Genomic DNA, 13,672 nt, shown 5'->3' on the forward strand with positions numbered 1-13,672 from the left:
ACTCAACCTGCATTCATTTTGTCGCGAGTTGTCTTATTTAATATTTTAGCGCGCCTAAGACATCGAAATTGTTGTGCTGTTGCCTCAGAAGTGGCCTCGGACATGTTTGTTGAGAAATTTGGAGGTGTATCCACTTTATCCTTCACGGCTTTGGAGCAGGGATAAATATGCGTTTGGTTTGGTTTGATCTTCACCGATATACCGAGCCACCAAAAGTGCTGTCGGATGAACTATTGGGTGTATGGGCAGAACAGGCAGACGGCACAATAAGATGGCCCCTGCTTTTAGGCCCTCGCACAAATCAAAAGGAATGAAACGTTTTGGTGGGTACCACGCTCATCTGAGAAATATTATTTACATAGTGAATGTCGGGTATGGTGGTCACGGTGCCGTCATCGCGACGCCGTACTTCGGTTCGTGGACAGCCCGTACATGAACATCTTGGATGAGCTGTTTATGGTTGTCATTGTAGTTAGGATATTCTTGGGTCCATCGAGGGTCCACAATGGCTCTTTGCTGCCATTCAAACGAGGTAATAAGACCGTCGAAACTGGAAATAGTGTCCAAAATGTTTGCTAGAAAGTACTTTGATGTAGGTTAGAATGCCGACCGAAATAACAGAGTCGAAAATTGTCATGATTCCTAACTACTTCACTGTGGCGTCACTGCCCAATTTCAAAACCCATAATCGATATTTAGTTGTAGATAATTGGTATGCGGTCGATGCGAACTGGTGTGGACTTGTGTAAGTATGAGGGACGTGTATTGGCAAGTGTCAGCAGCCAAGGCAGCTCGGAGCTTGCAGAGACATAAGACCAGAGGTTCCAGTGTCTTTGCGTGTTTGTGTAATCAGTTGACCTCAGAGTGGAGCTGTTACAGTTAATGAAAAGCATTGAGCTTCTGACGTGTCATATCGCGTGCATCTGGTGAGTCTCGTCCGGCATTTTTGCTTTTCTATCAATCAGTCTTTCGATTCTTGGGGAAATCGCTTGCGATATATGCCACAGCAAAGGCAAGCTCGGGAGGGGAACAGGCGTCCGAAAAAGTTGCTTTCACTTTAAATTTTCCTTTCCTCATTGGAGAAGGTGGATTCTGAAGTTCATTACGTGGAAGGAGTGTATTTTATGGAGAATGTAATCCCTTGCATCGTTGTGGACAGGAGGTGCGGAAGGGGTGAACATATCACGGAAAGATATGGGGGCTTCAAAAGCTTCAGTAAGTAAAGCGGCGTCCGCCGGGGGCGCCATCTCTTCATTCTTTCTCAGTTTCGTCATCGACGAGATAATTAGACGAATGCTGAAATGACCTCTGAACCCAGTTCTCAATTATATTCTGGCCAAAATCCTGTTGAGCTGGATCATGTACGTATCGTTCTAGTCTTCGGAGAGGAGGAAAAGGCGTAGGTGTTTTTGGATGAACTATCCAAATTCATCTTGTCTTTTGGTATGCAGTGTTTACCCACATAGTGCCACATTATCATAATTTTCATTCCCAAACGGTGGGTTACGTACCGTCAGGCAGGATAAAGCGTGGATTTGTTCGTGGTTGCAGGTAAAGGGATAAGTGGGCGATGGGTTACAGTCAAGAGGAGGAAGTGCATATTTGCGGGTATGCTGCCAAGCTGGGTATTGCAGTTTCATGCCATCAGTGCACTGGAATACGCCGCTTTCCGGACATCGCTGCAACGGGCTTCACTTTCGAGATGATTTAGCTTTGATGTGCGAATCTCTGGGGGAGGGGTATTTTTGGTTGGCCGAGGAAGTACCTAGAGGTAGAGCAAAGCTAATACAAGATCGCAGGCATTTTTCCGATCGCGTTGGAGAGTTAGTGTGGTAAAGCGTTTTATATACATTTGAAGTTGCATTAGTCTTTCTCGCGTGTGTGTGATGGATGAGATCAATCCACGAACCTGCAATGCTCGGGTCGCGTTTGCTAGTTTGATACACCTATGGGGTCAAGGCGGTACGTCCGTGAATATTATATAACGTGTATATCAGGCAGCAGTGCGGGCTGTCCTGCAGTATGTCTGAGACCTGTCCTGTTTGAAAAGCGAAAAAACAAGGCGTTTTCAGGTGTTTGACGACGGTTGCATCAACACCATAGCTCGTGTGGTCCAATGTCGACAAATCCTTAAGGCGACGGTTAGATAGCGATTTTTCGGTTGAGCACTAGGGATTTCGAGTGAACAGTTTGTCCTTGCAATCTCCAGCTATGTCGTTATCATCATCTGAGATAGTGGGATCCCATCAGGTTTGGCTATCTTACTAGCTCATTTTTATTTGGATATAGTCGACATGATAGAGGGAGTGAGGATGGGCTGCAACTCTTAGACATGAAAGGTGAGTTGGATGAAGCCCAGAAGGGTGCCCCTTGTTGGTTACGTTGCTACTGTGGTTGAGTATGCTATGGTTACGGGTTTTGGTGAGGAAGGCTGAGCTGTCGATTTTATTAAGCCATATGGTATCCTCGTCAGAGAGCAGAAATCGAGTGGACTCGGGGTTTTGTGCTTTAAACGAGCGTATTCGACACCAAGGACCTGCCCACTCACTAGATCTTCGCTGTGGCTGCGCCCATGGCTGCACGTTTGAGGACACATGTGCCCTTGGATCTTAAGGCTCAAATCTACACCACTTGGTCTTACGACTGACAGGTATACACCCCCTTTAGCTTTGACTTTTACGTTCGCCAAATAATGCATATTGTTGCCGCATCCCGCTATCGAATCATCGATGTACACAAGACTCCCTCGATATCACCAATCGGACTAATTGGGCAAGTAGTGCGTTTAGCTTTATAACAGTAAGACTTCAGGTCCAGCACAGACACCAGCCGGGGACCGCGGACAAATAGATTTGTCAAGCACTTGGTGAGTTAGCCACTGCCAATTTGTTTACGAATCCTAAATGATATCAGGGAAGATGTGTACGAGTCAAAATTCATCATACATTTTTTCACAAACCCTGTCGGTTAAAAAACGGAGAACTGAAGTGACCACACCGGTGCAACCAATAAAGATAAACATGATTTGTTAGAGGTGGTTGTGCATTTTTTAGGCGTGGGGTTGCAGGTAGACGATGTATGGATATGAAGGACCGCCGTTGGTCATTGCATCAGTCTATTATGTATAGGTGAGTCACTATAGGGAGCTGCAAGCACATGCACGTACCAGGCAGTCACTGTAATTAGCCTCGGCGGGTGACCTCAAATACAGTTACGGGTATGACCGGCCGTTGTTGGCCAGTGGACTCGGCTACTGGGCATGGTTGTTACCTCGTAGTCAGCGGTGCACATGGACGCAGGCCTGGCAATTGCGATAAGTACCCAAGGTAGGCTATATCTATTACAGTTACGAGCAGGATGGACCGTCGCTGGTCGTTAGATTAGATTATCACGCATAGTTGAGGCCGCAATTTTATCGGCCAGAAAAGATAGTCAAGGTAGATCAAATCGAGTACAGTATGGTGTCCCTGTTCGCCATTAGATTAGGTGTGTGTGCATATTTTTAAGCCTTACATTCATCGGTTCGTATAAATACTGGCCCGGTGTTTTTCATAAGTAGCAGAGACAAGCGGTAACGCGTACAGTTACGGGCATGATGGGCCGTCGTTGGCCGTTAGATTAGATTATCACGCATAGTTTGGGCCTCATTTTTACCGGCCCTCATGGATACTGGCCTGTTGTTCAATAGAGGTAGCAGAGATAAGCGGCATCGTGTACAGTTTTTGGTATGAAAGACTGTCTTTGCCCATTGGGTTATGCTACTGTGCATAGATGAGTTCCCATAATTAGCATCGCACATAGACGCGGGCCTAGGAGTTACAATAAGTATTCGAGATGAGTGACAGGGCGTAGAGTTACGAGAATAAGGGACCGTCGTTTGTCGTTCGATTGGGTTGCCACGCATAAGTGAGGCCCCATAATTTGCGTTGCACATAAACACGGACCCAGCAGTTACGACCGCTTTTTGGCGGTTACCAAATAAAGGGCGCCATATTCATAATAGGACTGGTACGTGCAGCTATCTCGTGACGCTGTATTATCTACAGGTTAATTATGCGCATCTGGAATTCACATTAGATATTCTGTAGATTTTTTTGCTCTTAATGAACACCGAAGAATGCCCAAAATATGCCAAGGTGCGATTTCGTGCTTTATTTTGCGTAAACAAAACGCGAATCGATGATGGACCGCGACCTTTAAATTTCGCACACTTAAGCAAAATGCTACAAGCAACGTGTCACCGGAAGGTGCAGATGGATTCGACTTACCCGTTAGAGTCACACCTTCGAGAACCCTATAGTTTTGGCGAAAATAATTTGGAGGTGATTCTAGTCAGCGGCCTCGGTAACACAAAATGATCAAAAAGCGCGCGTAAATTATGGTTGGCTAAATTGGTTCGACATGTCAAGTGTTAAAAGTTCATGAGGTAATACTAATGCATGTCGTGTCTATGAGGTAGAGATGGTAGTACAGTGGAGGCTTAGAGAAGGGAATATTTAGGCCGGTATACAGGAAGTACGCCGCCCCTCCAATTCCAGCTTGGATTTCCTAGACTACGTTCACTCAGTCCCTGACAAAAGCGGCAACGCGAGGCACAAATGGCACAGTGGACTATAGCCAAAGTCGCTTGCCACGTTCCTTTATGCCTTTCATGGTGACCGAGCTCCTGTGTCTAACCCACTCCCTCTAACGTGCAAACCCTCCGTATATCTCTGACTAATGAACCGTCGGGATTCTTGAGCACCACCGTCCTGCCCCACCCATCCGACCCAGGTGTAGTGGCTATCACAATTCTTTCGGTCACCATGCTTGTGTTGTCCTCCAAGTGTCAATACCGGATTCCCGAATCATATGTTTCTTCTGAGAGTCGCCTAGTTATGCAGCGATTGGAGCAGCCGAAGGTATTCTCTCAGCCGGCGGCGCCAGAACGTGTCGGTCATCAACGGACTCTGTCTCCTCTACCGATTATAGCGGTGTCGTAGTCTTGGATCTTCGTCACTAGGGACGAATGGCACTCGTGGTAGCAACAGATGGGTAGGGGGCCAATATATCAATGTTATCAGGGTCAACTAGCACTAGTACCAACGGGTGATTGTTCAGTATTCGTCCCAATTCCGTTAGATATGTCGCCAACTATTCTTCTGTAAATAACCGCTCCGGAGCAACTGCACCTAGAATACACCGATCCGACCATATCATCCTCTCCCAGGTGACACTTCTGTGGCTAGCATTAGGGGCGTTAAAATACCAGTCAAGTTGCTGTCGAAAGATGCCACTTTACAGGTGAGTGTATTCGCTAATTTTGTGCAATTTGGTTTCAGGTAGAACATGAGGTTGACGAAAACTCGGGGACTGCGCCTAGTCGATGACCCCCAAGGAGGGCAAAACCGGTCGCGAGCTGTCGGGAAATTTTCAGGGACCTTATGAATTGTGCATTACAAATATAGCGTTCTACTCACTGGTGCCACTATTGTAGGGAAGTTAGGGTAAGTGATAAGTTCGACGGGGAAATAGCGCTAACGTATAGGACCAAACGAAAACCGTATATCGAATTGAACCTTTTGAAGAGGCAAACCGAAATTGCGGCAGAAACCAGGTTTGTCAAATCCGAACGAAAGATTCGTCGGGGGCCGTCCCAGAGACGGTTAGGGTCAGGTGAAAAATTTGCTCGTAGTTGCGATTGCAGACTCGAGGGGGCGATAGGTTGCGGTCAAGATTCTGAAGAAAGCAGTTGCGGGATTGTCACCACATTGGGTATGGCAGCGCCATGCCATCATAGCACTGATATACTTTGGTTTGTGGACAGCCCCGTAACGGTTGTCAAGACTGCCGCAATCGGAGATCGGATGGGCGTTTCCGTGTCAGTGGGATCTGGATTAGGCGGGGAGAGTGACCAGATTGACTAGGCCAGAGCAGGGTCACGTATACTTTCCCTTCCGTCGGAGGATCATGTGAGTGTGGACCGGGGACCAGCCACACTAAAAGAATAAAGGTTGTACGGAGCGTTTGGGCAACTACGACCAAAGTTTGAAGCTTGGCAAGAAGGGGTACTGAGGAGGCAATAGGATGAAAACAGTATTGTCTAGTGAGTGTCAGGAGGCATAAGATAAAACGGTGTCAGGAGACGAAAAAATTCTGAAGGGGGACGATATCACGCTAAATGGACCCAGAAAAGTGTGGATATGTTTGCTGACCCAGAAGCCTATTACTGGCTAGGCCAGATTGGGTGCCTAATTTGAAGAAGATAGGGACTTTGTCGCTGAGTTAGCTAGCAGGGAGGCTAGTTATTGGACTGTTTCGAACGGGCGATTTCATGGCAGTAGTTTTTAGCTTATCAAATGAATCCGAATATGGGGTCTCCGTTGTGCAAAGAGAGGGATAATGTGAAAAAGGACAGCATATAAGTAATAAGTTGTCTGCCAGCAGCTTCCGAGATAATGGATGAGAGCCGAAGTTTAGCTGAAATCTACGTCAACTTAACAGGAAGATAATCGTGAGGACCCCCAGTCACCGGGTGACTGCTGTAAGCCCAAAGAAACGAATGGTGCGTGGCGAGAAACGGCGATTAGGTACTAGTTGGGACTGCTGGTACACAGGAAATAACAAGTGTTTTGTATTTTATATGTACATGATGGCTTCAGAGAACGTGTGCTTCAGAGAAGAACCTATGCGCTATATCTGGATGATGAAGTGGTCTCGGTGTGGTGCGACCCAACTGAGACGAATGTGGCAGCTCCCTGCACGTCGAAGTTTGCCGTAAGCCTTGTACAGTACCTTCAGACTACCCGATGGATAGGTATAATTTAAATCAAACGAAAGGACTTCGAATAAGCTTGCAAGAAAATTTCTTCAATGTCTGCAGACAACGCGGCATAGTTCAAACGAAATCGTAGAGAAACCCCGGTAATGTCATTCGTCAAATATTAGAGCATAAACAGCCATTCAGCGATAGTTTTCCAGACTTTGCCGCAAAATCAAATACTATCCTCACCTTCCCCGGTTTGTGGGGATAAAAACAGGATAGCGAGGGACGAGTCGACGCACCACCCTGCCGACGTAGCCCTTGGCCTTGTGCTCCGATATGATGTCTGTATTAAGCTGCAAGAGATTCTGGTCCTTTGATAAGCGGAGCCGAAGGTACATCATTCGTTTCTTGGCTGCGTTCGTTTTCCGTTGAGTCACGCTAATTACTTTTCCATGGAAGCCGGACCCGATAGTAACTGTTCAAGAGGCTGATTGATTGCTCCAGTAGACATAGCACCCGTCTGTCCCCAATCGACCAAGATTTATCCCTTTGGATCTTTGATCATTAAATTCGAGTTCCAACAAACGTACTGCACCACCCCACAGTCTCCTGCGTACTTAGGCAGTTTGTTGTGGTAGTTTTGCTACCGCCGATACCCGGTGGACCAAAGACGAACCTGCCGAATACTGTTAGTTCTTACTGGTACCGATATCTGTTCTATCACCCAGTTTACATATGATGCCTATTAGAATAGACGCCATTTGGGGTGCGATTCAAAAGAGCGCAATGTTTTGCAGATGGGAGCAGTGACGAAGGAACTCTCGAGAAGGTACGGTTTGTCTCCTCAGGGCAGCTAGTCCGTTAGGTGCACGGTTTCTACATGCGCCTGATAATTATTGTTCAAAGCTGTTGTACTTCTCCTCGGCACTCCATTGATCAAACTAAACTTCAGTTCTTATGAGATACCCTTCAACCCAAACCGGTCAGAGACTTCCAGCGCCACCAATGTCGACTCCGATCCATTGTCTAGAAGTGCATAGCATAGTACAACGCCAGTGGAGCCGACGAGGCACACTGGAAGAAACCCCAAGAATGCTGGCGGAATTTCCACTGAATTTGAGTTTATGTTAGTAGTGGACGAAGTGAGTGGCTTCACGTAGCTGGCTTCACTCAGCTTCACGTGCAGCAAACGATGATGGAGTTTGCCACATCTTGGTACGTCACAGTGATTGGGGTCTCAGCATTCGTCTGCTAGGTGGGTGGGTTCCAGCCAATTAAAGCACAGCTAACGTTCCCTCAGGGCCTAAGTTTCTGCTCTGGAGACAGCCTGAGGTGTGGCACAATCGCATAGGGAGCGATGGGCCCTACACATTGGATCACTCGGAGCCTTGGATGCAGCAGCATTAAAGTGTAGACGACGGAGCTCCCTGAGTCGAATAATATGATCCACACCCCTACTGGACACACCTTAGGCGCCACTCGCTACAAGTCCATACAAGTTTGTCGCTGCGGAGAGTGTTCTGTCGGGGAACTGAGCCAGCTGGCGAAAGGGCGGTTCTTTCTGGAATATTGTCAGCTAGCTTTGCTCACTCGTTGGAGATACCTGAGAAGTCGCATTACAATCTCTTTCAGGTTTGTCAGACAATTCAAATCGGCAGTGTATCCCATTTGGCTGAGGACGATCTCGTAACTATGCATTTCACGTACCAGCATCCACCGTGCGTCGGCTTCCTCTGCAGCAATGTGGCTAAGTCATGGGGCCACCCAAACTCCTTAGGAAGGATATCAGTTGCCTTTACGAAGCCGTCGCAACAACAGTGTTCTATTGCTGCCTTGGCTTCGCCAGTGCAATGGTGGACAAGATATATTAGTCGCTGTGTGTCGCCAACATTTCTGCTGGCGACGTTCACCTGGAAGATTTTCATGAACTTTCAAAACTCACGTCAAATTTAGCTGCTTGTATCTCGGTAGCACCACGGTTGATATAAGAGATTGCAAGAAAACTTTGTCGCGCATAAATGCATCATTTAGAGTGCCAGACTCCTGTTTCGCGGTGATGCCATCCGAATGTAATTCACTCTCCGATGAGCAGTTCTAGTAAGTTTTCAGGCGTAGACTGGCCGGCGCTTTACAGTTATCACGAACCGGCAATTCTCCCCCTAAAACGTCTCGCTCAAAGTTGGCGTCTAACAGCCGTGCAGAAAACCTGATAGACTTAACGCTACTAGTTTTACTGGCCTTTGGTGGGCAATGAAATGAGGAGACGAAATATAGTCTGGGATGTGGACGGCGTGTAACGAACGTCGAAAATTTCTCCAAGAGGCGATTGCGTTTGGCTCTTTTACACGCTTTGCTTCTAAGATTATGCATCTTCGTTGGAGTTAGTCTTCACAAGGTCTAAGGGAAGCGGAACTAATTGAGTGTTGTAGAATACTTTAACGTCTTTGGGAAAGCCCAACTGAGTGAGCGCAAAGTCACAAGCCAGAAACTGTGGACTCGTAAGATTTATCAATAAAACGAGGCACTCAAATTATGGGAGTTTCAGTTTGAATTGTTTTAGAAAGTGTTGCATACCCAAGGAAAGTCCGGGGAAGACGGTAAATCGATCTTAACTAGTGATACACCTGCGGATAATGCGCTTAAACACAAAATGGTAAAAAAACGCGCGGAATAGATGGTTGACCAAATTGTTTCGGCAAAGCAAAGATTAAAAATTAACATTGGATCACAAACGCATATTGAGTCTATGAAGTAGGCGGAGTGAACGGCAGGTTCATACAAGGCAAGTGTAGGACCAGGGGAACTGAAGAACGAAAGTGCTGGCTGGCTGTGTTACGTATTCATTTGTTTGCTTGAGTTACATTGGACCAAACCCGAACCTCATGCTTGCAGACGACTCAGTTGACGTCGTGGAAAAATTGCTTAGTTGTATACGTTCTGGTGGCCTAGATGGAGATTACTCAAATAGAAAGGCCAGAATGTCTTAATCATTTCGTGACATATATGTCACCGACGTGAAGTCAGTTGGTAAAGGCTGCTTCCAGATGATCTAGCGAGTCCTTGTCTACATTTAGCGGACGAGTTGAAATCGTGTAGTTCAAACACCGGTGCCCTCCAAATGGATGTAGGCGCTGCAAACCAGTGATCGTTGGACTGGCACCTTCTTCTGAATGATGAAAGGTGCTTTCATATGACATTTGAAGAAGACTCAGCGGATGCCTTTGTCATGCATAGTGAGAAAGCACCAGAAAACATCACGGAAATAGATACCAAGAGGATTTGGGTATCTGGGTCTCCTCGAGCTTGTCCTTCTCACTGCATCATGACGAATCGACCTAAAAGGCGTTCGCCATTTTGCGGATGATTCGGCGCACCCTCTCCCGTATTACTCGCATGACTTTCCAAATACGTCAAACCGCTTCTTGAATATGCCAACTAAGTTGTCTACTCAGGACGCACGGAAGACGTAGCCCTTATTAAGCGTGTCCAGCGAGTTGCTACTCAGCTGCCTTTTATGCGCGCACACTGAAGCAAGCGGTGAGGAGGTAGCTGTCGCTCGTACGCTAGATTTTCTCAGTAGTCATAAAAAAATTCAGTGTACATTCATTTTTCACACCTAATCAGTAACCTTCAAGATGTTGTAGCTTTCAAGAATTCCATTCTACTTTGCGAATACTGAGAGGCATCAAATTCTGTCAGATCGTCGTTTAGTTGAACTTAATTGCCTCAGTAGGTTTCGAATATCCTGAGCTAATCTCCAGAAATCTGACTTTTGTGACATGAGTAGAATCTGAAGCTTTTCTTGTTAATCTTTTGAAGAAAATTAGAAAGTTACCAGGCACAGCCGACCCTAGAAAACTCGAATTTGTTATTCTCGAATAATTTGGTAAACTCGCGCATTCCCCGGAAAGCATTAGGGAATCCCCAATAATTATCTTCAAAATGTGATGACATTTGTTTGCCTCATCCGCATATCTCAATTAGTACGTGCACCACTGTGGAAACTGATGTAGTCCGTATATTGCCGTTACAGCCACCCGTTATTTCTCAGTGCTTCTTTAGTTACTGAACACCCGTTTATTATCGAGGTCAGAAGGAAGAATCGATAAAAGTATCATGGTACTAGAATGCGCAACGTCAGTGTGGTCAAAAGACTTAAAGGTGTTATCGTGGACGCAATATCATCCCTTGAGTTCTGCACAGCGACGGATGTGCTTTGCGGAGTGGGTTGTAAGCGCTCAGCTGTAGCACCCTTCCGGTGCCTAGCTGCCATGCCACCCGAAGGAAGCACGAGGGCTAGGATACTGCCAGGTTGCCCAAGCCTAGACAGGGGAAGTCGAGTGGCGGAGGTCGGATTCGAACCACGAACCTTCCGGTCAATAAATTCGCACTCTAACCAACTTGGGCCACTCGCCCAAAGTAAAGTCACGTGTGTATGTCTTACCGATCATGAGTGATTTTTAGCAGCGAGATTTCCTTTGGCATTTGGTCAGTCCGTCAAAAAGTGTCAGGTGATCTATCACCACAGTTTATTCTGTGTGCCTTCAACCTGCAAGGCGGTTTGCGCCTATTTTCATTATCCCCTTCAAGCAGTTTGTGCATGAGCTGCGTGTTGTGAGAATCGTAGCACTTGATAACTGCAAATAGAAGGAATTTTTGGCTACGTTTCGGTTCCCCAAAGTTGGGTATTCTTCTTCCTGAATGATAACGGTTCTATAACAAACACTTCGCGCTTTATCCGTGTGTTATCCACTCAGGGTTGCGGCAAGTGATGCTTGGAGTTTTGAAAGCCGCAAATCTGTGGCTCTCCAGGGTAGCGAAAATACACGGTAATAGAATGTGACTTCCTGGCGCTAGGCGCTTCAGAGTAGCGGAGGGTATGAATCGGGGGATTTAATTCCAGAAGGCTCGAGTTTATCCTTCTCAAGCCTGTATATCAAGCATTCTGCGAGTACATTCGGTGTGTTCCGGCAACGTGCGTTATATCAGGCTCAAGTAAACGGTATCGTTTTCTCCAGCGAACGGCACAAAATACATCATGTGAGGCTACGGTCACCTCGCACATCGCTTCTGTCACTCGTGCCTGTATATCATTCTGCGAGTACATTCGGTGTGTTCCGGCAACGTGCGTTATATCAGGCTCAAGTAAACGGTATCGTTTTCTCCAGCGAGCGAACCAAAATACATCATGTGAGGCTACGGTCACCTCGCACATCGCTTCTGTCACTCGTCGACATATATATATATATATATATATATATATATATATATATATATATATATATATATATATATATATATATATATATATATATATATATATATATATATATATATATATATATATATATATATATATATATATATATATATATATATATATATATATATATATATATATATATATATATATATATATATATATATATATATATATATATATATATATATATATATATATATATATATATATATATATATATATATATATATATATATATATATATATATATATATATATATATATATATATATATGTCGACGAGTGACAGAAGCGATGTGCGAGGTGACCGTAGCCTCACATGATGTATTTTGTGCCGTTCGCTGGAGAAAACGATACCGTTTACTTGAGCCTGATATAACGCACGTTGCCGGAACACACCGAATGTACTCGCAGAATGCTTGATATACAGGCTTGAGAAGGATAAACTCGAGCCTTCTGGAATTAAATCCCCCGATTCATACCCTCCGCTACTCTGAAGCGCCTAGCGCCAGGAAGTCACATTCTATTACCGTGTATTTTCGCTACCCTGGAGAGCCACAGATTTGCGGCTTTCAAAACTCCAAGCATCACTTGCCGCAACCCTGAGTGGATAACACACGGATAAAGCGCGAAGTGTTTGTTATAGAACCGTTATCATTCAGGAAGAAGAATACCCAACTTTGGGGAGCCGAAACGTAGCCAAAAATTCCTTCTATTTGCAGTTATCAAGTGCTACGATTCTCACAACACGCAGCTCATGCACAAACTGCTTGAAGGGGATAATGAAAATAGGCGCAAACCGCCTTGCAGGTTGAAGGCACACAGAATAAACTGTGGTGATAGATCACCTGACACTTTTTGACGGACTGACCAAATGCCAAAGGAAATCTCGCTGCTAAAAATCACTCATGATCGGTAAGACATACACACGTGACTTTACTTTGGGCGAGATGGCCCAAGTGGTTAGAGTGCGAATTTATTGACCGGAAGGTTCGTGGTTCGAATCCGACCTCCGCCACTCGACTTCCCCTGTCTAGGCTTGGGCAACCTGGCAGTATCCTAGCCCTCGTGCTTCCTTCGGGTGGCATGGCAGCTAGGCACCGGAAGGGTGCTACAGCTGAGCGCTTACAACCCACTCCGCAAAGCACATCCGTCGCTGTGCAGAACTCAAGGGATGATATTGCGTCCACGATAACACCTTTAAGTCTTTTGACCACACTGACGTTGCGCATTCTAGTACCATGATACTTTTATCGATTCTTCCTTCTGACCTCGATAATAAACGGGTGTTCAGTAACTAAAGAAGCACTGAGAAATAACGGGTGGCTGTAACGGCAATATACGGACTACATCAGTTTCCACAGTGGTGCACGTACTAATTGAGATATGCGGATGAGGCAAACAAATGTCATCACATTTTGAAGATAATTATTGGGGATTCCCTAATGCTTTCCGGGGAATGCGCGAGTTTACCAAATTATTCGAGAATAACAAATTCGAGTTTTATAGGGTCGGCTGTGCCTGGTAACTTTCTAATTTTCTTCAAAAGATTAACAAGATAAGCTTCAGATTCTACTCATGTCACAAAAGTCAGATTTCTGGAGATTAGCTCAGGATATTCGAAACCTACTGAGGCAATTAAGTTCAACTAAACGACGATCTGA

At 45.6% G+C, this 13,672-nt stretch overlaps 1 protein-coding gene across 1 annotated transcript in view; it reads right to left on the reverse strand.

The window, feature by feature from the left end:
• The window catches only part of T265_03913 (hypothetical protein), a gene marked incomplete at both ends in the record, with an annotated part of 49,287 nt that extends 46,544 nt beyond the window's left edge, over nt 1–2,743 (reverse strand). Inside the window, one exon of the mRNA XM_009168514.1 lies at nt 2,549–2,743. Coding sequence (XP_009166778.1) covers nt 2,549–2,698 — 150 coding nt within the window. The remainder of the gene's footprint in view (nt 1–2,548) is intronic.
• Between the last annotated feature and the right edge of the window lie 10,929 nt (nt 2,744–13,672).

The sequence above is a fragment of the Opisthorchis viverrini genome (genome assembly GCF_000715545.1).
Source record: "Opisthorchis viverrini unplaced genomic scaffold opera_v5_58, whole genome shotgun sequence".
NCBI classification, from domain to species: Eukaryota; Metazoa; Platyhelminthes; class Trematoda; order Opisthorchiida; family Opisthorchiidae; genus Opisthorchis; species Opisthorchis viverrini.